Source organism: Poromitra crassiceps (genome assembly GCF_964638095.1).
Source record: "Poromitra crassiceps genome assembly, chromosome: 22".
Classification (NCBI taxonomy): Eukaryota; Metazoa; Chordata; class Actinopteri; order Beryciformes; family Melamphaidae; genus Poromitra; species Poromitra crassiceps.
This window is the reverse complement of record NC_139647.1, coordinates 182,928-204,268: the sequence shown is the minus strand read 5'-3', so window position 1 is coordinate 204,268 and position 21,341 is coordinate 182,928. Positions and strand designations below refer to the sequence as shown.

Here is a 21,341-nt window from a genome sequence, read left to right as displayed (position 1 = left end):
TTCCGTGTTTCCGCGTGCAGCTCCAGATCAGCTGACAGGAAGCATGCGGACATGGTGTTTGTTATTGTGAAATCACAGTGAGCGCTCGTGCTGGAACTTGACGAGCCAACTGACAGCTTTCAAGCGAGTCCGTGTTTTTACAAAGCACCTTATAGCACCTGGAAGAAGCAGTGCTGCTGAGCTGGACCTTAATTTAACTGAAGCACAGAGCCTCAAACAAACACAATCGACACCTGTTGCTTTCATCAGCCTGAGAAAGATTTGCAGTCTACATCGATGAAAAAGTTAGGCTACATATTAATAGCCTATATACAATATTTTATTTTATTTAACCAGGTTAGCCCGGTGTGAATCGACAGTCTCACTTCCAAGGGAGTCCTATGAATAGCAGCAGGTCAATAGGAGACTGCAATAAGTAATAAAATAATAAAATAAAATAATTATTTCATGAGCAATAAACAAGGGAGCAGCAAAAAAGAGGAGATAAGCGCAGTGATGCAGTCATAAAACTGTACACTGAATTAAATTGATGATGAATTACAAAGAATGTGATTTAATTTGCCCTAACAAACTGATTTAAATTCACTGAGAACAACACATGCAGAAGGGAATCTGTTCAGGCTTTCTGGTAAGAAACACTCCGTATAGGCTGTCAGCTGTAGCTGTCACTGTATACTCTAATTAGTAGGCTACTTGATAGTTTCACCACATAATGTCGTCTGTGATGTGGGACATTATATTTCATTATTTCTAATTTTATAGCAGTATTTTGCTGATGCACTGCACACCCAAAACATTTGGCAAGATGCAGATGTTCTCTTTCTCAGACTTTGAAGAAGTCATCTGATGAAAAAGTTTCACACTATGCTCTCAGGTTTGAATAAAGTTGTACCAAAATGACCAAATTATTTCTACTGGGCGACAGGTCATCAAGTAGGCGACATGCTACAGTCATTCCCCCCAAAAGGATGGACCAGGCAACATCCTTGTTTATTTAAATAGTTCAGGGTGGGTCTGTGTGTTGTCAGTGTTTGCGTTGGGATTCTTAGAAATTGGAATGTCTTGTGATCGTTTTTTTGGCCCGTGTACAGTAACTGGTCACAGATCTGATCACAAGACTGGTAAATGCAATAGTTTTATTTTTCCATAAGCAAATAAGATGTGTGTGTAGCCATCTGCTTTACTGGAACATAACAACTTGATTCTAAATGGAAAACATGGCAAAACCTATTTCATCTCGTGTCTGTACTGACAAGCTACATCCTGGCAGACCTCATCCATTTGGCTCCCCATTCTGCTAGAGGTTGAATTGGGTCGATTTTAGAGGGACTTTTGGGGACTTTCTGGACCAAAATGGCATTATTTACAACTAAGTGCACTCGGAGATCGCAGACCTCTGCCAAGGCCAATACTCCAGTCTGCTATGATATGCAAATTTGGTGACTCGGATTGGAACCCTAACCCGCCCCCCCCCCCCACCAGCACAAACATCCCCCTTGCCACTCCCCCTGCCCACCCCCAACATCGCCCTAGCCACTCCCCCTAGGCCCCTACCCATCCCTGGAATCCCGACTCATATGACCTTCCTATCCCTAGCTATGGCCTCATTTTCCCTAGCCCCGCCCCATTCCCTGACCACACCCCCTCACACCACCCACATCCACCTAGCCACTCCCCCTACCCAACCCTCAAATCCCGACTCTCTAGGACCTAGCTACGGGCCCTTTTCCCTAAACCCCACTCCCCTCCTTGACCCAAAATCCGCGCCAAAATGTGATGTTTTTTATTTCTTGGCCCATGTTCCACCCTTCCACCAAGTTTCATGAAAAGCAGCTCAGTCGTTTTTCCATAATCCTGCTAACAAACAGACAAACAGACAAACAAACAGACAAACAAACAAACAGACAAACAGCACAGAAAACATCACCTCCTTGGTGGAGGTAATTAGGACGTTGTCAGAATGATGTGGGCTATAACATCTTTCCTTGAGTTGGTTAATCTACTCCTCAGCATTATAAATATCCTCCACTTACATTGTGGTTTTATGAAATGTCACTAACGTTATGGAACAGACAGGCTTAACCTAAGACTTGTACTCTACACTGCTGGTAAAAAGGTCTACATTGAAAAGAAAAGCAAGCTGCAAGAAACCACTTGTTTTCTGTGACATTGCCAGTAGCCTAGAGAGAAATGGATGGAGCCTCCTGAAACACTGTAAAGATGTCTTTGAATATTTTAAACAAATTGATTGACTGTGCTATAAGCTACTACTTTCACTATCTGCATTCCCAATTGCAACTCTTGATCTGCTTGGATCACATTGACTGTTGGTGTTGACTAAATATGTCTGTGTGTGTATGTGTGTTCTATTTCATAATATTTGCTCGGTATCTCGCTATGGGAAGCAGCCCCTACAGAAGCCTTATCTCAGGCTGTTGACATACCTGGTGAATGGATATTGCAGATGTTCACTGAGAAGAGTCTCCACAAGCGGGGAGCCCTGCAGCTACCCCGTGAAGTCAGCATCTCCTTCGCCACTGGCTACCATGAGGTTGAACCTGTGGAAGAAGAGGAGGCCGGCTCAGTGGAGGAGGAACCGGTGCCTGGTGCCAGCTGAGACCCTCAGCTTGGCTTAGCAGCACCGTGCCAATCCCAGGACGAAGATGTCTTGGATCTGCACTAATGGCAAGAATCAGGGTCAAACAGTTGCTCCCCATTTTCCAGAGCTGCTGATGGAGCTGACACACCGTGGCAGGATCACCCACTCAGCAGCAGGAGCCCCATTCCCAATTTGTCTGCCTTTGACTATAAGGACATGGACACCTGGGTCTCCTATGGATGCCTCCAATGGAGACACTCGTGGCAGCACACCTCTCACTGGTTCATCAATGTCCTCCATCGAACCCCTCCCTGCCATCCAAGATAACGTGGTTCCAGTCAGCTACCTGCCCCAGAAGACAGGTTGTGCTGTTCAGGCCACAGGGAGAGTGTTGGGGACCCTCACCCTGCAGGAGCGAGTGCAGCGGCTTGACCTTTCCAGCCTGTCGGACAATGATGACATCCTGGACTGTCCTGTGGTACCAGACGGCACCTTTGGGTCAGCCTTGGTCTTCATGCGTGTGGACTGTCCTGTGGTACCAGACGGAACCTTTGGGTCAGCCTTGGTCTTCATGCGTGTGGACTGCGAGGCCAAACAGAAGGGAGATGAGGCTGGCCGAGACCTCAAGCCTCCACAGCAGTGACGCAGCCTCAGCTCGCCCAAGCTGCCACTGACAAGGCTCAAAAGAAGGCGCGGCCTGACCGCTCTCTCCTGCACAGGTGAAGAAGCTGGCAGTTTCCTTGTTCACTACCTCCTCCCGTTGGCTTCCAAGTGTGCTTCCCAGGCCCCCATGGACCTACTTCCAGCAGGGCGAGGTCCAGTTGCTGCCAGACTCTCTCCCGGAAGGGAGGGAAGTCTGGCAAGTGAGACTAACATAAACGGGAAGGCTTGGCAACTTTTAGACCGGACAAAATGCCAGTAGTTTGTGGATATTAGTGGGATTTTTGGCCAATCTAAAAGGGGCTTGACAGAGTGTCAACAGACTGTGTTGTACAGTTGTTTTCACTACTGTTGACTTTTACTCTACTTTAAAAAATAAAATAAAGTTTTGATTCAGATAAATTTGGCCTAGTTTGGAGGCAGGACTCGCCATCTTCGGCTCCTCGGAGACCTCTCTGGGCTTCCCCACAGCTGTGCAACAGTCTCTGACACTGGGCACAACTGTTGCCAAAAAGCGTATCCTGAAAGACTGGAAGTCCCCCTCTCCGCCTCCTTTCCAACTGTGGTTGACGGGCATGATCTCGGTCATAAGGATGGAGAGGCTCCGATCCCTGAGAACCAACTCACTTCATAAGTTTCTAAGTATTTGGGACCCGTTTCTGGCCTACCTCGATGAGGCTGGGGGCAGTGGGTGACTTGCCCAGTTGGTTCCTCTTGGACACCTTGAGTGGCACAACATTTCTTACAAGCACATAAGCACCCTATATGGACGGTAGCACCACATTATTGTCGATATATCTTTGTTTTTCTTTCCTGTGTCTGAGCGTGTTTGTTTGTTTTGTTTGTATTTTGTTAAAATTGAAATTGAAAAAAAAAGATTGCCTAGTTTGATCCAAAGTCTTTTTTGCTTGCTCCATTAATTCAGGGTCAAAGGTGGGGTTTTGTTCAGTTTTAGAAATATGTTTATTTGCTGTAAACAAATAATTTACAGCTTAAAAGTATAGCCTATATAAGTCGTGTTTATTTGGCACTGAATCACAGCTTAGTTTGTCAGTCAATAAAACATTATACCCTGGGCCGTGTGATTTTCATATATTTTGTGTTAAACTGTTGTAGATTAGGGGTTGGGGCTTTGAAGTATATAATATGTCTGTCTCTTATACAGTGTATCCCTGGTGGATTCTGGTACAAGTGTAATACGGCTATAAAAACATACCTCCTGTTAGAGTAACCCGGTGATTTCCCATCTGGGCTCCAGGAATCCCCAGGGTCCTCGGGGAAGTTTCAGGTTCTGCAGCAAAATGAGCAAACCTTATTTTCTCTTTTGTTTCAATCAGAAGACACTGAAAACAATAAGAATGTATCAGGGGGACTCATTTGATCAGAGGTATCCTCCTCCCCACCTACAATATAAATGTAGTCTTATGCAATGTTATGACAGTTTTGCAATTGTATGAAATCACAATTAATGATAAAATAATGGACGTCAATTCAGTAAACGCATGGCAAATTCCCTGCATCTCATGTCACTGAGAAACTTCAAACTCCACTTATAGCTATTGCTGAAATATCTGGGGATAAATTTATGACATGTTATTATTTATTACTATAACTTATTACAACAAACTACCTTGCACTGATGCAGACACATTTGAGGGAGAATTGGTCCAGAATGCCAGCAGTGTGATTTATTAATATTATGCAGGTTTCCATGCAGTCCAACCAAAGACCACCAGCTCACACCACTGACGAGTTTCCCCTCTCTGTTGAACGAGTGCTAATGAGTGAAATGAGCTGCTGTTCTGTTCGGTTGGAATGAAAAGCCTGCATACTTTTGGGTCACAGTGGCACCTGTGTTGAGAACTATGAGACCTATCTATTCAGGGTTGATTGCTTGACATGAAACCTTTGGAAACCCCTGGACTAAACTAGCCTATCCCTTTGCTCTGTCTCGGTGTCTGCTGCGTGACGTCACATGGGACCTCCCACACACGGAACAGCTTTCCTCTCTCCCCGCCGCCGGAGTCTGCATGGCTTCCAGTTTCTACTGTGCGTCTTGCGGGTTGCGGTGCTCCACACTTTTCACATCTGACAGAATGTATAGGCTAACGGGTGGTCTGTGTGCGCAACGCCAAATGAGTTTATTCTAGGAGGACTTACACACTGTCACAATTTTAATTTTTTAATTTTATTTTTTACCTCTGACGTTTTACATCGGAGCTATTAGGCTATGATTCCAGGTAATGTCGTGTCACGGACTTTCCTGTAAACCTATATCCTTCCTCCTTGGAGTTTTAGAGAAAAATATGTTCTGTGCATGCATTTTTAATGGTTTTATTTAGCACATTTCTGTATAAAATACCTAACGCCTACTCGGAGATTTATGCGCCATTGAGGAATGCACAGCCTATATTTGGCTTGAATCTTGTTTCTAAATAACTAATAGAGTGAAGAGAGATCGAGATAAAAATGAACAACTTTATAACACTCTGAATATAGCTCCAAAAGAGGCGGGCCGTAGAACATTTTACATTTAATTCTAAATATAGGCGAGCCTCATAGGTCTAATTAGGGGAGTAATTCAATTAATTTAGTTATATTAAATAGAAATCTATCTGAAGATTTTTATTTTGTACTTTCCCACTTCAACCCACCAAATGCAATAGTGTCTGCCCAGGTTAAGCAAAGTAAACCTGGAAGTCCAATGCACTTCCTACCAAGATGTAAATAATTATATTCGCATGCGGAGAGTGATTCATAAACATGTCACTGCTATGAAATATATGGGGATATTAAAACTTTCTATTTAAATATTATGAATTACGTTCGCAAAAATGTGTTCCCATTTAAGGGTAATGCCGAGTATCTGGTGTCTGCTGCAGAAGCCCATTCGTCATACGGACAATAAAGAGGGTTTTCGCCTGACAGTGAAAATGTATGGCTGCCCTTCTTTGCCCTAATAACTCACATATTGTGTCATGGACTGACAGCCCTGCAGAAAACAGCAAGCCTGTTATCAATCACACATCTTTGCATATTGTGAAACGTCCCCCCCCCCCCCCGTTCTGCCTGCACACAAAAACACTGGAAACATTTTGGAGAAATGGAGGTCCGCTCATTACTGTCTCCCCCCCCCTTACAAAGTCGGACATGAAATTTAGCTAATGGAATTACTGGCCTATATCGGACTATAGTGTTCATTTATTATTTCAAGTGATTTCTCTATTATGACACAGCCTGAGAGCATGGGATTATGACTAGGTTTTTCATTCACACACTTTACAAAGCTGCTGCAGACCAATATAGGCCTATAAACTCAAGTAAATCGTATATCTTTGGTCGCAAAATGGATTCAGTGTTTAGTAAGTTTTGTTTTTTAGTTAGACCAAATAAAAAAATGTAGGCTATACTTTTTATAGTTAAAATGGTTCTTTAATTTTATATTATAACCTTAAGCCCATTTTTGTATGGGAGATTAGATGTTGTTTTAGCCTATATATAATATATATATTATTTTAATTTATTTTTTCCCAAAACCTATTTTGCCCCCTGTCCACTCCAGGTTTTCTTACTCTCCAAGATGACCTGTCAAGCAGATTACCACAGAAAGAGATTAATGGCGAAGGCGGGTTGCAATAATAATCGTTTTGTTTGATGTGACAACTTTGATAGGCGTTGATTTACTTACAAACTGATAGGCTTTTAATTGAGCGCCTCCATCCCGATTGAGATGAAAGGAAAACCGCATTGAAAAGCTGCCCGATTGCCCTGGAGCCTCAATACTGATTAGCCATCTCAGCGGTGAATAGTTCAAGGCATCTTAAACTTCTTTTCTCAACGGCCTGACAGACCATTTCTCTTCTTTTCTTTCTCTCAGTCCGCTTTTCTACTTCTTAAAGAAAATAAATCATTTTCATTGTATGTAAATAAAATCGAGTTGACATCAATATAAAATGTCTGGATTCTTTTTTGTTCTCTTTCTTTGTTATTCTTGTTGCAGATGACAATGTGCCCCAGGCAGATGACAGGTTTTAACAATACAATAGTAGATAGGCTACGATGTGCTAAAATGGACACTATACTGCTTTCACAAACCGTCATGTTTCAACTGGTTGTTATAGCCTACGTTATATATTTTTTTAATCAGTGTCTGCAACTGCAGATTGATTGGACGAATGTTAACGTATCCACCTAAACACCGCAATAAAATAGGTTTAGATATGGAATATATGTCCATTTTCCTTCCTTCCTGCACATGGATATTTTATTGTGTTGTTATTATTATTAATAATATTAATATTATGATTTTTATTATGGATTCCTCACCTAAAGTTCCAAAGTTGAGACAAAGCCATTTTTTTAATGACAGGCCCTAATTATATTTTGTGCCTCCGGTGTTTTACCAGAAGGCTTCTTGTTAACAACATAATCGGCTGATTCATAGCAGAGCACTAAATAGCAATAACAGCTACAGACGAAGTGAAGTGACCGGCCGCTGCAAGTTAAAGTATGTTCCCGAGATGTTTGAAGGGGAACTGGAAAAGTTCAGGAACTTTACTCCGACAAAAAGCCGACAGAGATCGTCCTCTTATAGGCGATTTGAATAGTTTAGTCTTCCTTATGATCCTTTGGCATCTTATTCCCAACATTGTATTGTAAAGAGGTCGGCTTGTCGATGCGTTTACAAATTAAATCTTAACTCGAGAATGATTTATTTCCTCTCAAATTAGGTGTCTCTTCCAGAATGCCTCTCTTCCCATTTGTCCTTTCCCCCCAGTCACACTGGCATGTAATCAGCTACAATAGCTGACATAAATCAAGCGCTGGATTGACAGCGTCTGACAAATAACTGATTGATTGCGGTGGAGCAGAATTGACACTTGACGGAGGGGTGGAGATAGAAATAGAAGGGCGGTGTATATTATACTGAAAACATGTGACATTCACATCCCTCCATCACTACATTGGTCTGTTCCTGTCAACGCTTGTCTGTTTGGGGAATTCAAGCTGAAGTGGTTGATCTTATGTTTGTCAGTGGAAGAAGTCCCTGTGGTAGACGTGCGTAATGTGCGCGTCTACTTTGTGCGTCTCGCAGGTTACAGATCGTTGACGGATAACAGATAACATGTTTTATTAGTTAATTAGTGCGTTCCGATTGACTTAAGACTAAGGGGCACTTTACACGAGGACGGTTTCCTATGGAAACGGGGAATTATTTTATCGTTAGTGCCTCCCGTTAAGACGGCGACGGCGAATTCACGCTTAGGAAACGACACATTTTAAAACCACCCTCCAGAGTGAAATTCTTGGTGACGCTCCCCGCTGAGCGCTCCATGTAATCGCTTTGGAACGGCACATTTCAGAAACTCTGACGTGCCTGCACAGGCGACACACGCCATAGCCGTGCGCGAGTTGGCAACCAAATAAAACGTCAGTATGAATGAAATTTGGCAACATTTAGAATTAAGCTACACTGCGGCCAACTTCAGTTGCATGTTCATAACGTTACTGCTGCGAGGAGCCGATGGCTGTTACCCGGTCGGCATTTAACGTTAGTTACAAAAGCACGTCGACAGTGTTTTCTCACTGCCAGTAGCCTAACTACAACAGTAGGGTTTGACAGATAGCTAGTCCGACAGCACAGCAGTCTGACTGTGCTGCGCTGACCGGGAGCCTCCCGGTCCTCGCTGCTCGTTAAAGATTTCCAATAGGCGTTATTCTGATAAACTGGTCACATATATGTTACATTCTCACCCGACAAATATTAAAACTTTAAAACAGTTTGGGGTTTTTTTGCTTGAAAAAAGCTTTTTGGCAAGTCTACATGACTGCGGTAGGCATACTCTACTTCCGCGTTTAAAACAGGGAAGACGATTACGAAATTACGTCATGCAGAACGTCCTTGTATGGGCAAAGAATAAGGTGATCACACTGCCACCTAGCGACCTGGCATGTACATTACGGCGTTTTAAAAATTCAACAGTGCTCATGTAAACAGGGAGAAGGTGTGAAGGAAAAGGTGTGAAGGAAACGCTATTGTGTCGTTTCTTTCAGAAACTGTCCTCGTGTAAAGGGCCCCTAATTAGGTCCATCAAAGTGTGTCCTCATAGGATAATAATAGTTGTGTGGTGGTAGGTCTTACTAAAAGGGGCGAGAATCTATGGCCTCCATAAGGCAAATCACCACCAAAATCAGCAGAAATTAATTACAAGGGGGAAAATATTTTTATTTTATTTTGTTACCCTTAAAACGCCATATCCTCATATAACTTATATCTACTGTGATAGGATATGCTATGAATAATAGCATATATAACACTGATATAACACAAATGGGGATGCAGAATGAAAGTGAGTAAATACACGAGATTTATATCATTCCAACAGTGTTTGTTCATATTGTAGGCCTATACGAGGATTCACAGGCATTTTACATTTAGCAACACCAAAAATAGTGCAAGCGTTCACGGCAACCAAAACATTTAGACCTATCTCCTCCCCCGAGCTGTCAAAATAGAGGCGCTTACAAAGAGGAGAACGTCACATCCCCTTGACCCTCCAATCACCTCAGGGTCCCATTTGATTGGAAGGCGGCAAAGGCTTTAATCTCGGACTAATTCAGCTGCTTTTGAAGTGAAAATTTCTCCCAGTTCGTACTTGGGGAGTACAGAGCACGGAGCTGCCTGCAGAGACAGACCAGCGCACACACGGCACAGCGCAGCGCTCATGGTGCAAGACGCAGCCTCGGATCTCTCCTTCCAGCTGCCAGCCGCGCCTCGCTCCTTTACTATCCGGATTACTCATTATATTGAACCGTTTTTACGCTTTTTTGAGAAAGGCTCCATACTATTTTGATTGTCTTAATGAATCTGACGAAAGCATCGCCGTTTAATTTCCTGAGAATTGGGACATGATCACATCGCCCTCGGCGTCTGCCCTGAAAAATAGTGATATTTGTTTAGCCTGGGAAAGCAGAGGTTCTCGGAATAGCAGCTCAGCGAGCATCAACAAGCCTTTTCTCCACCTCACACCTCCGTGTGATCCACTACGGCAAGCAAACCGACTTCCCATCAAGGTTTTGAAAATGCTTACCGGACGATCGGGACACATTTTGCACCCGGAGTATCTGCAGCCTTTGCCTTCTACCCCGATTAGCCCCATTGAGGTAAGGAGACCATTAAATGAATCGTAGTGTTAGTAATGCATGTTGTTATTTATTGGTTTTCCGTGTTGGGATTAGGCTATTTCTGTTGTCCCACAGTCTATATAATATACCGTGTCTTAAACCACACCTTTACATTAAACTGTTTACAACTCCAATGTAGCCTCTATGAAACTGCGTAATAAGCGATTTGTTCTGAAATAATAGTCCGACTAGTATCGTTTCTTCGTGTTTGAGTCGTGCGTAATTACTGCGTAATCCGCACAATACTGTTTGGGAATGACAGGGAGGGATATAAAAATATGTTTGACTTCAACTAGATACTTTGTGATCATGTATAAGTATTCGATGTGCGTTTTGGCAGTATTTATCAACCACTATTTCGTCTTTTTTGCAGCTAGATGCCAAGAAAAGTCCGTTGGCACTGCTGGCGCAGACCTGCTCTCAGATCGGCAAGCCGGACCCACCGCCCTCTTCCAAATTATCCTCCGTAACAAATGGATCTAGTGACAAGGAGTCTAAATCCGGTCCTTTGAAATTGAGTGACATCGGTGTGGATGACAAATCTAGCTTCAAACCCTATGCTAAACCTTCAGATAAGAAGGACTCGTCTTCTTCAGGCGGAGAGAAGACTGGTTTCCGAGTGCCGAGCGCCACCTGCCAGCCGTTTACGCCGCGGACAGGCAGCCCCAACTCCAGTACTTCTGCCTCCCCCATGCCGTCAGAGGGGAAATGTGGGGAGCGGGATGAAAAGAAAGAGTCTGATTGTAATAAAAATGGCACGACGGACGGCTCTGGCACCACTAGCCACAGCAGGATAAGCGTGAGTTGTGGTGGAATAAACGTGGAGGTCAACCAACACCAGGAGACAACGCCTGGCTCTAAAAACACCTCCTCCTCGGACTCCTCCTCTGTAACTTCTGTATCCTCCGCATCCGTTCTCGGGTCTGGACTTGTGGCACCGGTTTCTCCTTACAAACCAGGACAGACAGTTTTCCCTTTGCCTCCTGCTGGCATGACCTACCCGGGGAGTTTGGCTGGGGCCTATGCTGGTTATCCTCAACACTTCCTGCCCCACGGAGGGAGCCTGGTTAACGCACAGCTGGCTAGCATGGGCTGCAGTAAGGCAGGCAGCCCTTTGGCTGGGGCTTCCCCACCGTCCATCATGTCAGCCAGCTTATGTAGAGACCCTTATTGCCTCAGTTACCATTGTGCCAGTCACTTAGCGGGCGCAGCCAGTGCCTCCTGTACGCACGAGTCTGCAGCTGCACTGCAGGCCGCTAATGCCCTCAAGAACGGCTACCAACTCATGTACCCGACACACCCCTTACACAGCGTCCATACCGCGGCGCCATCATTTAGTGGACACCCGCTGTACCCATACGGCTTCATGCTCCCCAACGACCCGCTGCCCCATGTTTGTAATTGGGTGTCGGCAAATGGACCGTGCGACAAGCGCTTCTGCAACTCGGAGGAGCTCCTGAATCACCTGAGGACGCACACCGCTTTCACTGGAGCCGAGAAGTTGATCTCTGGTTATCCCGGCTCTTCATCGTTAGCCAGCGCCGCAGCAGCGGCCATGGCCTGCCATATGCACATGCCGCAGTCAGGAGGCCCCGGGAGCCCCGGGACTTTTATGAGGAGCCCGCATCACGCGTTAGGACTCAGCAGTCGCTACCACCCCTACTCCAAAAGCCCCGTGCCAACTGGTGCGCCTGTTCCTGTTCCGGCAGCCACTGGCCCTTACTACTCTCCTTATGCACTGTATGGCCAGAGACTCACCACAGCATCCGCGCTTGGATACCAGTGAGAAAAGAAACATTGACTTTGAAAAGTTTATAGTACTAAGAATGCAAATATAAAGACTTTTATATTAACAGCGCTCCACTTATGGACGGGATCCGTGGACTCAACTGTATTTATTTATGTCGGCTTAAAGCAGACGGTAATAGCTGCAAATGGAAAATATTTGAGCAACTCAAAAGTGCATTATGTTGAAATTGAACTTTATAGGTAAAGTGAAAACACACATGTTAGAGTACTAATAAATAGGGGTCTTCATTTCGATGTTAATTTGAAATTGCTATGATTGTATTTGTTCTTATTTAATGTCTCATTGAGAAGAAAATAATTTACATGCATGTTTGTTTCTTAAATTCCAAAATGTCCACATTTTAAATTGCCGTTATTTTTCAGGTGTATACCATGGAAAGAGAATTGGTATTTTTTTGTATGTATTCTGGAAAAAAAATAAGAAACAATTCTGTTCTATTTCTCCGTGTGCCTCATTTTTATCTGTAAGCATATTTCACATATGGATTCATTATTTTTAATTTATTTTTTGTTCTAGTGACATTTTAAGAAATTGGCCTTTTAATAAGGTTGGTAGATAGCCTAACCCCTTTGACAATTTCCGAGCCCTATAGATTTTTTTATGAAGGCTGCCATAGCATATTTGTCAAAACATTTCATAGCTTTCTAGCAGGGGTGATTTTGGTCATATATTTTACCCGTAAAATGTCTTTCTTTCTTTCTTTCTTATACCAAATAATTGAGAAGCTTTAAACATTGATTTTAATCAGAGCACACATGTTGTAAAGTTTGAATTAAATGCAACTTAAATGAGAATGGAAATTGGTGTGTGTGTGTGTGTGTGTGTGTGTGTGTGTGTGTGAAGTTGAATACGGTTTATGAATTTAATTTGAATAAGTTGTAGTTTGCTGGTGGGTGAATCTTGGCATTTTGTCAGTATTGTTGCAGGCTGATATTTGATCAAATGTAGTCCTTGCTTTACCTGCGCAAACATATATAAATTGTGAGTCCCGTCAGCAAAGGTGTTTAACAAGGATAACTGGTTTTGCACTGTAGTTTTTTTAAATCATGAGCACGAATTTGTATTTGAAATTATTAAAGTAAATTCTAAACAAACCTAAAGCTAGGAGTTGAAAATAATCAGGGAAAGGCACACATTGATTTATTTACTAATTGGTTTAATGCACTGGAGATTTGACAAACATTCTCGACTACATTTTTTTTGCCAATTAGGTCTGAGAAACTTGCAGGTTGAGGAAGGCACTGCTGTTGAAATGTAGCGGCAAGTTATGGTGTGTTTTGCCAAGTGTGTTAAATCCGCTATAACTCATATTAATCTGATCCACTTAGTGTTATAATGTAGAACACGAAAAATGTTATTTATATTTTAAAATCTAGAGTTGTGGGGATTTTCCTACGTCATGCAGGTACTATAAACGCTCCCAACTCGCTGTTTGGGCATGATGTTTTGAATTGACCAACAAAGAAAGGCCTAGACGTGTCAGTTGCATGTTTTCTAAAATCTTCAATTAAAAATATCCCACACCTCTTAAATTTAGTATTTATTTATTATTAATTGTTTTCTATTTTTCTTCCACGTTTGAAAGGCAACGTGTTGTCGCTTACAGCTGATATGCTGCAGGCAGATATTAAAGTAAAAGTAGGCTATATCGTTATAGTTGTATTGCCTTTTAATCGGTGGAAAAGTTTGCAAAATTAAAATCGGTGCAATTGTAGGCCATCGACCTATAGCATAAATTCATTATCTATTATGCATGCCCTTATATAGGTTAACATGCATGGAAATAAGAAGGGCGATAGCCTATAACCCACATTAATATATCTGCTATCATCGATCCTGAACAACCATTCTGCAACTGTTATAGACTTTTCGACTGCAATACTTCACGTGACGTTCAGTCACACACTGTTGACCCAGTTGTAGCCTATATATTTTTTTTATTTAGAGTATAGGCCTTTCTCCTCGGCTACACTGTCTATTGCACAGCAGTTAGTCAAAAGAAACAAACTCCTCTCATAGTGTCTGTCTTAAAGCCCACACGCGTCCTAAACTGATGTAATGACGGTGAAAGGGAGCAATTTCCATTTTTACCCACATCATGGTGGCTGTGCTCGGAGGTCCCCGGTGGAAGGCAATTTATCATGTGCCCCTCCCCCTGGCCCTGTCACTGGAGGAACAGGCAGGCACATGTGTGCATGAATTACCCAGCCTCCCACCTCCCCTCCCCAGCCCTCCCTCCCTCCCTCCCTCCTCCTTGCACTCCCAGTGTGGAGATTTGACACAGAGAAGAGAGAACATGGCTATTAGAGTCTATACACTTTGTCCATTAAGGGCCACGGTGCTTAGGTGTGCAAGGAGCATATCGCATAAACAGCACAATGGTAAATCGTGCAAATTTGACTATAGTTGGATAATTTATATAAAAGTTAGAAAAAATGCAACGATGAAACCAAATTTATTTTGGTGGTTGTTATACTTGCAAGGCTGTATAAAGGGATTTTATGGCAGTTATCTCAATAACTACATATTCATTTTGTCCATCAAGGGCCACAGTATATAGGAGTGCAAGGAGCTTATTGCATAGCACAATGGTAAATCATGTTAATTGTAGTTGGATAATCTAAAAGTAAAACAAAAACAAAACAAAAAACAATGAAACCAAATGGATTTTGGTGGTGTATAAATGGATTTTATGGAGTTAAACAGTTATCTCAACAAGCAAAGGAATGAGGTTCTTAAAGGACCAGCGAGGTCACTGAGCAGAAGTTTATAAGTGAGGTTTAGTCCCTAATCCGGCCTAGTAAACATTAACAGTGTCAGTCAGGTCAAGGACAGTTTTACACGGGATCAGAGCTTTACAAGACAAGCTGTGTCCAAATCTGCATTTGTAAACACAGCGTGGTGAGAGGGGACAAGCACAAGCTTTGAGTTGTAGGGATCTGCCACTTTACAGACACAAAGAGAAAGAGTAAAGAGGCTGTATGGCAAAGATATAATGTTTCACAGACGACATCGCATCACAAGGTTTCTAATCATCTCTTCAGATTCTAAAGATACATTTTCCACTTATGAAGGCAACCACTCAATCTACGAGTTGTTGCCCTCACAGTTATGATCCTGCCTATATCTCGCCGTATTGGTGTTCGACCCAGATTGTCTCGGGGGGGGGGGGGGGAAACGTCGAAATATTACCATTGCGCAAAAAGCATTCCAAACAAACACCATTCCTCAGCTTTTTTTCAGATCTCTGGTCAAGATCTCTAGCAGCCATGTTAGATTCTTAGGACATACAGGCATCGTCAGAAAGCTGGCAGGACATCTGGCAGCGGGGGAGCCCAGGACATGACTCACACACCTAACCCCATATTCAACCCTACTGAATTACCACCACTAAAGCTGTCATTAGTGGGTGTGTGGCACATGATAAAGACATGCCGTCGTCTGCAGTGGCAAGCCTATAGTTTGGGTAACAGCTGTGTCAATAAGGGGAAGTGCCATAATGTCAACCCCATTGCCAGGCATAAGTCAAAGAACAATTATCTTTTATGAATGTGTGGTTTGGTTTTTATCAGGCTGAGATGATCATATCAAACCTTTCTCTGATGGGAGGGAAAAACAGATCTATCAAGAATAGCTTTCAGTGTTTTTTATTTTCAGTGTAGCTCGCTTATTATGTGCGCACTTGACATTTGTGATTCTGACTGTCAATTACATCACTTACGTTTTACAAGCACGAGGACTACTTTTCAAATACATTGTTATTATTACACATACCGTATAATATATTTGTATTACGTTTCGGATAGTTGGGAGGATGGTCTAGTAGTGCATCTTTGTTCCTTTACCGTCACGCCACATAACCACCAGCATCTCAATTATACCTTCTTCTCATATCGTGCTCACATTGCACTAAAAGGTGTCACGTTAGCTAAAACAGCCGAGTGCATGATCTCAGCGGGTGAGTGATGGTGATACGGGCTGTTGAGATGTCCACAGCTTTGTGATAGTAGTAATGAAGCCATAAAGTGAACAGCATGAAGCAAAAGCGGGGGCTCAGTGGTCGTAAACAGAGCCACCACCGCTTCAGGCAAAACGACATTATCACCCAATCCTTAACCAAATCTGCCTATTATCCTGGAGATGACACACACAACAAAATCAACATTGTCATTGGGTTACATGTCATAATGTCATATCCATCAATGCTAAAGCAGCCCTGTTCTGACACATTGATCCCAGAATGCAGCCCCCAACAGAGCTGTGATGGAGGTAATTTCCGTCTCAAAATCGGTGCCGAGGCAGGAGTCCTCGAGCTCCAGCTCGACGACATGTGGTTTCCTCTCCTCATTATTGATTTACAAATGGAAAGCTCGTCCAGGTGATGTGACTGTGAGGAGGGAAGTGAAACAGCGGCGTTGATCTATCTATGCCACTCAAAGCTCTCTAACCAGTGAGACACTCTTGTGCTTATAGACGAGCCTAACTGAGGTCATTCCTGTCTGCTTTGGGATCTACAGCGGTGTTTTAGTGTTCAGATAATTTGCCCAGTTTCTGATTCTGACAAAGAATATTTTATGGAAATGCACCCTTATTTCCAGGCACCCTAATGGGAGGATGTTGGAGTGGTGTGCGCGCTGATGAGGTTGTTGTCTGTCATTGATAAATGTAAATAGCAGAGAAAATGTCAGCGATGGGCCGGCCTCCCAAAGGGCTCTGTGCATTCATCTGAAATCATCAATGCCTCAGCACTGTATCTTGAGGGCATTGTTACGCCACGCAATCACAAGGTTATCCTAATGGTTTGAAGCTGCGTGAATATGATATCAGGCCGCTTACAACATGCGTCTTGGTGTGTAGCCACCCGATGGACTATCAAAGACAGAGTCATCCCAGTTAATTTGAGAACAAGGCATTACTTTCCAAGCTCTTTTGACAGGTTGAGGTTCCAGTCTACCACATAATTGCTGTCTTCTGCTGTTCTCTTCCCTCTGTGAGTGGATCCTGATGGTGTGTCACTGGCCTTACATGACAGTGTGTATGATGTCATTTCCATGGGTGCGGGCCCTACCATGACTCACTGGACTCACTCGCTAAAATACAGATCTCCTCGCTCTCCTATCATATTGGTTGAAGATATGAACGATTTTTCAATATGATACAAGATACGTATTTAGGCTATATATGTAATATGGCGTTTGTCACAAATTTGTGGCATAACAGTGTCTAAAACTGCTCAGAAAAAAACTGGTCCTCACCGGGAACAAAACAAAAATGAGCGCTCGTGGTGACATACAGTCATACAGTAGTCTCCCTGTCACTGGTGTGATTTATTGACATTCAAGATTCAAGATTCAAGATTCAAGATTTTTATTGTCACTCCGTAGTACAAGTATCACGTGTGAAATTCTTGTGCTGTGGACTCCGTTTACAACATAGTACAAATATAATTCTTTATTCTGTGTACCCAATAGACCCATTCCACAGAAACCATTGTGAGGTGGTAAGTCAAGGACACTTTGGAAGTAAAGCAGGTGTAACCAATCCCATTAATGATGATTCCATTCCATTTAGGTGTACCAGTGCCAGGGCCCTCATTAATGTGATTGGTTACACCTGCTTTACTTCCTCAAAACGGTTGCTGTGAAAAGGGCCTATGATACTAGCATGCAAGTCAACCAGGAACCACAAATAGCAAAATAATGGGGTAAGGTCCCAGACCCAAATTGCAATTTGGGTAAAATGGCTGATTTGGGTCATACCCAAAACTCACTCTTTGGCCCGGTAATCATAGGGGGACACGTTCTGGTGCTATATGGCATCCATACATTCTACCACTGTCAATTGGTTCTATATCCAGTAGGAGCATAGAGGCTACATGTTCCATACAGCAGCAGATAGTTGCTTGAATTTTTCTTGCAATGCTTAAATTTGTGACCTTCATTTCTTACCAACCGATTCCAAACTGAAACTGCTTCGGCCTACTAAGAACAACACCACCTTTTGCAATCTTGGGATATTTTCTTTATTTTTATCAACTGACTACAGACAAGACTTGGAATACATTTGTGTTTCACAATGTAAACACAGCAAAGACATGCAATGACAAATATAGTTAATGCTGATAATTGAGTAAAACCCTGAAGTAAATATTACAATACAAACATGTCAATATAATTTCCTTTAAGACAGTATTCAAGTCAAAGAATTTAGACTAGACTGACATTCAACAAAATGAATATAATTAACATGCAATGAGCAGAGAGCTATATTGATCATCCTGTTGCATGAAGCTGTAATGTGTGGGTTGAGACACAAGCAATGTCAAACTCATTGAGCGTGGAACCAACAACCGCTGACATTGAGATGAGTGTTGGACATGGAGTGCCATTGTAATTGAATAATTGAAAGTATTTGTTATGTTATGGGAGGTATGTAGACACATCTAGCATTTGAATGTCTGAAGTTCACAGAAGAAAACATCACAATATTCTCCCAACTTGAAGTCAGACATGACCTGTAGAAACAGAAAACATAAACACATTAAAATACAAGACCCAATTGGGCTTGCAGATATAGATATATTATATAAGATAATAATCTATATATATATATCTATATATATCTATATCTATATATATATATATATATATATAATCTTTATATATATATAATCTTGGGGGAAATGTACATTAACAAAGCAGCTATGTTATGTGGCTCTTGTTACATTACGGTGCAGTTGTCTCCCCAAACTCTTAAAAAGCAGTTCAATGTCAGCAAGTCTATTTTAAACACATTAGCTAACAGCTGCCATTTGCTCACTTTAATATGCTGTCATTACAGCATAGGTTAGTTAAGGACAAATCCACCCTTTAAACAGGATAGGTCAGACTCAAAACCCAGCTATGCTGCTGGACCGTGTATGGCTATGCATGCTACATGAAATTCAGGAAGACTCGCAACACTGTTAGTGGCTCCCGATATTTGATGTTTTATTCTACATAAAAATACATTTCGAGCCCTCATTTCATCCTTTGTTTGTGGTTAGGTTTGTAATTATTTTGTCTGAGAAAGGCAATTAAGACATATTTCGGCTGTGGCAACTAGTTAGCAAAATTATTCTTCTCACCTTCTCTGACACATCAAGCTAACGCTAGCATTAGCTTGATGTTTGTTTGCTAATCCAACCCTTCTTCTATAGGTACAAAACATGGCACTAAGTTTTAACACTAAGTTATATAGGCTAGCTACAACAGTGACATGAAAAATGCCTCTTGTCAAGCCAGTAAAACAATATCAGTGCTAATGGGTACGTAAAAGAAGAACACTCACAGAGTAACAGGCGCGGTTTGCCTCAATTGCACCAATGACTCGGCAGCAAACCCAACCTCACCTCACCAACTGTTTTCACAGTACTGAAGAACCAATCGTGAGCCTCCGATGAACAATATGGAGACAGTAACCGTTTTTGAGTAATAATGTAGTCTACTACAGCATTAGCACCACTATCTAATTTAAAGAACCACTGAAGAACCATAAGTTTTCTGTGTGTATTAAAAAAAAAAAAGTGTACTAGGCTACATTCTGCCGTGATATTCTCCAGAGTTTTCGTGGTCGGAGCCAAATGTGAAAAACAGCAATATATAACACTTACGTGATTTATGAGAGCTATATTTATCACGTTGATATAAACTATTCAACTATTACCAGCCTGCACATTACTCCAGCGATTCATTCACGTCAGTGGACGAAACAATTCCCTCCCTTCTCCTCCGCCGAGCGAGCACCCCCCAAACCAAATGACTTCTCCCTGCCTGTGTGCACCCAGGTGACTTTCAATAGAGACTTCTCCAAGGAAATAAGAGAAGAGGGGGGACATTTCTCAACTCATCCACATGCAGTAAGTGATGATGCCGCCATGTATCACACATTGATCTGAGGCGTTTGGGGGGAGCCGAGCGTATTAAGAAGGGAGCGCAGGAGACTAATGGGCCTGACTGGGAGACAGATTGGGCCGGGCAGTACAGCAACACAGCCGCAGGAAATGTGGGGTGCTCACATCACTTTTATTGCTTTAATGCATTTTAGTGTTAACTGAGAAATTGAACCTCAAATTACCCACAATCCAGTTGTTGTTGTTGTTGTTCTTTTCTCTTCCACTGTCTCCTGCCCTGCAGGAGATGTAGACAATATAGCGAAAGACGACACAGGCGACGATATCATGCCGAACACGCCATTGGAATGAAGCTGCAGTTGCTTATTTTGAAAAGTGCAGTATGCTATCATGTGTTTGAGTGGAAATTCCAGACAGACTGTTCTGTATTGCCTTCCAGGTGATATGATCGGGGGGGACATTATGTCACCACAATAAACAGGAACGATGTAAATAAATATTTCGCACTCTGAGATTAAAAAATATACCACTGCATATTATTTAGGTGATTACATTTATATCTCGTGTCATTCTGGGTTACGGTTCTTAGTAATGAGCGCTCATGCTGTGTTTAGACAGTAACTGATCATGTCATTGAAATGTGTTCCACCTCGACTTTTATAGATAGCATATACCACACAGCATGAGTCTAGTCACACATCTGTGGGCAGACACCTGAGCCCCTTACTGAGGGCTCTCAATCTGGTCTCTCTCCTTCTCTCTCTCTCTCTCTCTCTTTCTCTCTCTCTCCTCCCCCTCCTCTCTATACAGTATGTGGAATATATCTGCAGTGTGGAGGATCATCTACATCAGGGATGGGCAATTTTGATGATAGAGAGGGCCACAAAAAAAATCCCTTGCTACCAGAGGGCCAGATTGTGACCGTGCACTTCCACCAGTAGCCTACTGTAACACCATCACTCCCAATTATAGCTAGTAATTTGATGAAAAGGACTGGTAATCAAAGTTTATTATACCAACATTTATATTTTTCATATTCAAATTTAGTAATTATTCCATTCAGATGACACCAGAAACGTTGCTCTAGCTTTAAAACAGCAACTTGACGGGGTACATCACCCAAATATGTCATATTAATCAGATTAGTAAAGTTGCATGTGCATCCTGGATATAGTTTGTTACAATAGCGTTAGCTC

General features: G+C 42.5%; 1 protein-coding gene across 1 annotated transcript; it reads left to right on the top strand.

The window, feature by feature from the left end:
- The first annotated feature begins 9,923 nt into the window (after positions 1–9,923).
- Positions 9,924–13,767, top strand: znf503 (zinc finger protein 503). Its single transcript, XM_083658028.1, has 2 exons — positions 9,924–10,423; positions 10,818–13,767. Exons 1-2 carry the CDS (start codon positions 10,169–10,171, stop codon positions 12,228–12,230), a joined length of 1,668 nt encoding a protein of 555 aa, XP_083514154.1. The 5' UTR covers positions 9,924–10,168; the 3' UTR covers positions 12,231–13,767.
- Positions 13,768–21,341: the final 7,574 nt, after the last annotated feature.

Bases quoted from the DNA above. Each gene is read 5' to 3' on its own strand.
- znf503 (XM_083658028.1), top strand. From the start codon at position 10,169: ATGATCACATCGCCCTCGGCGTCTGCCCTGAAAAATAGTGATATTTGT. The intron at 10,424-10,817 runs GTAAGGAGACCA...TCTTTTTTGCAG, and splicing joins CCCCGATTAGCCCCATTGAG to CTAGATGCCAAGAAAAGTCC.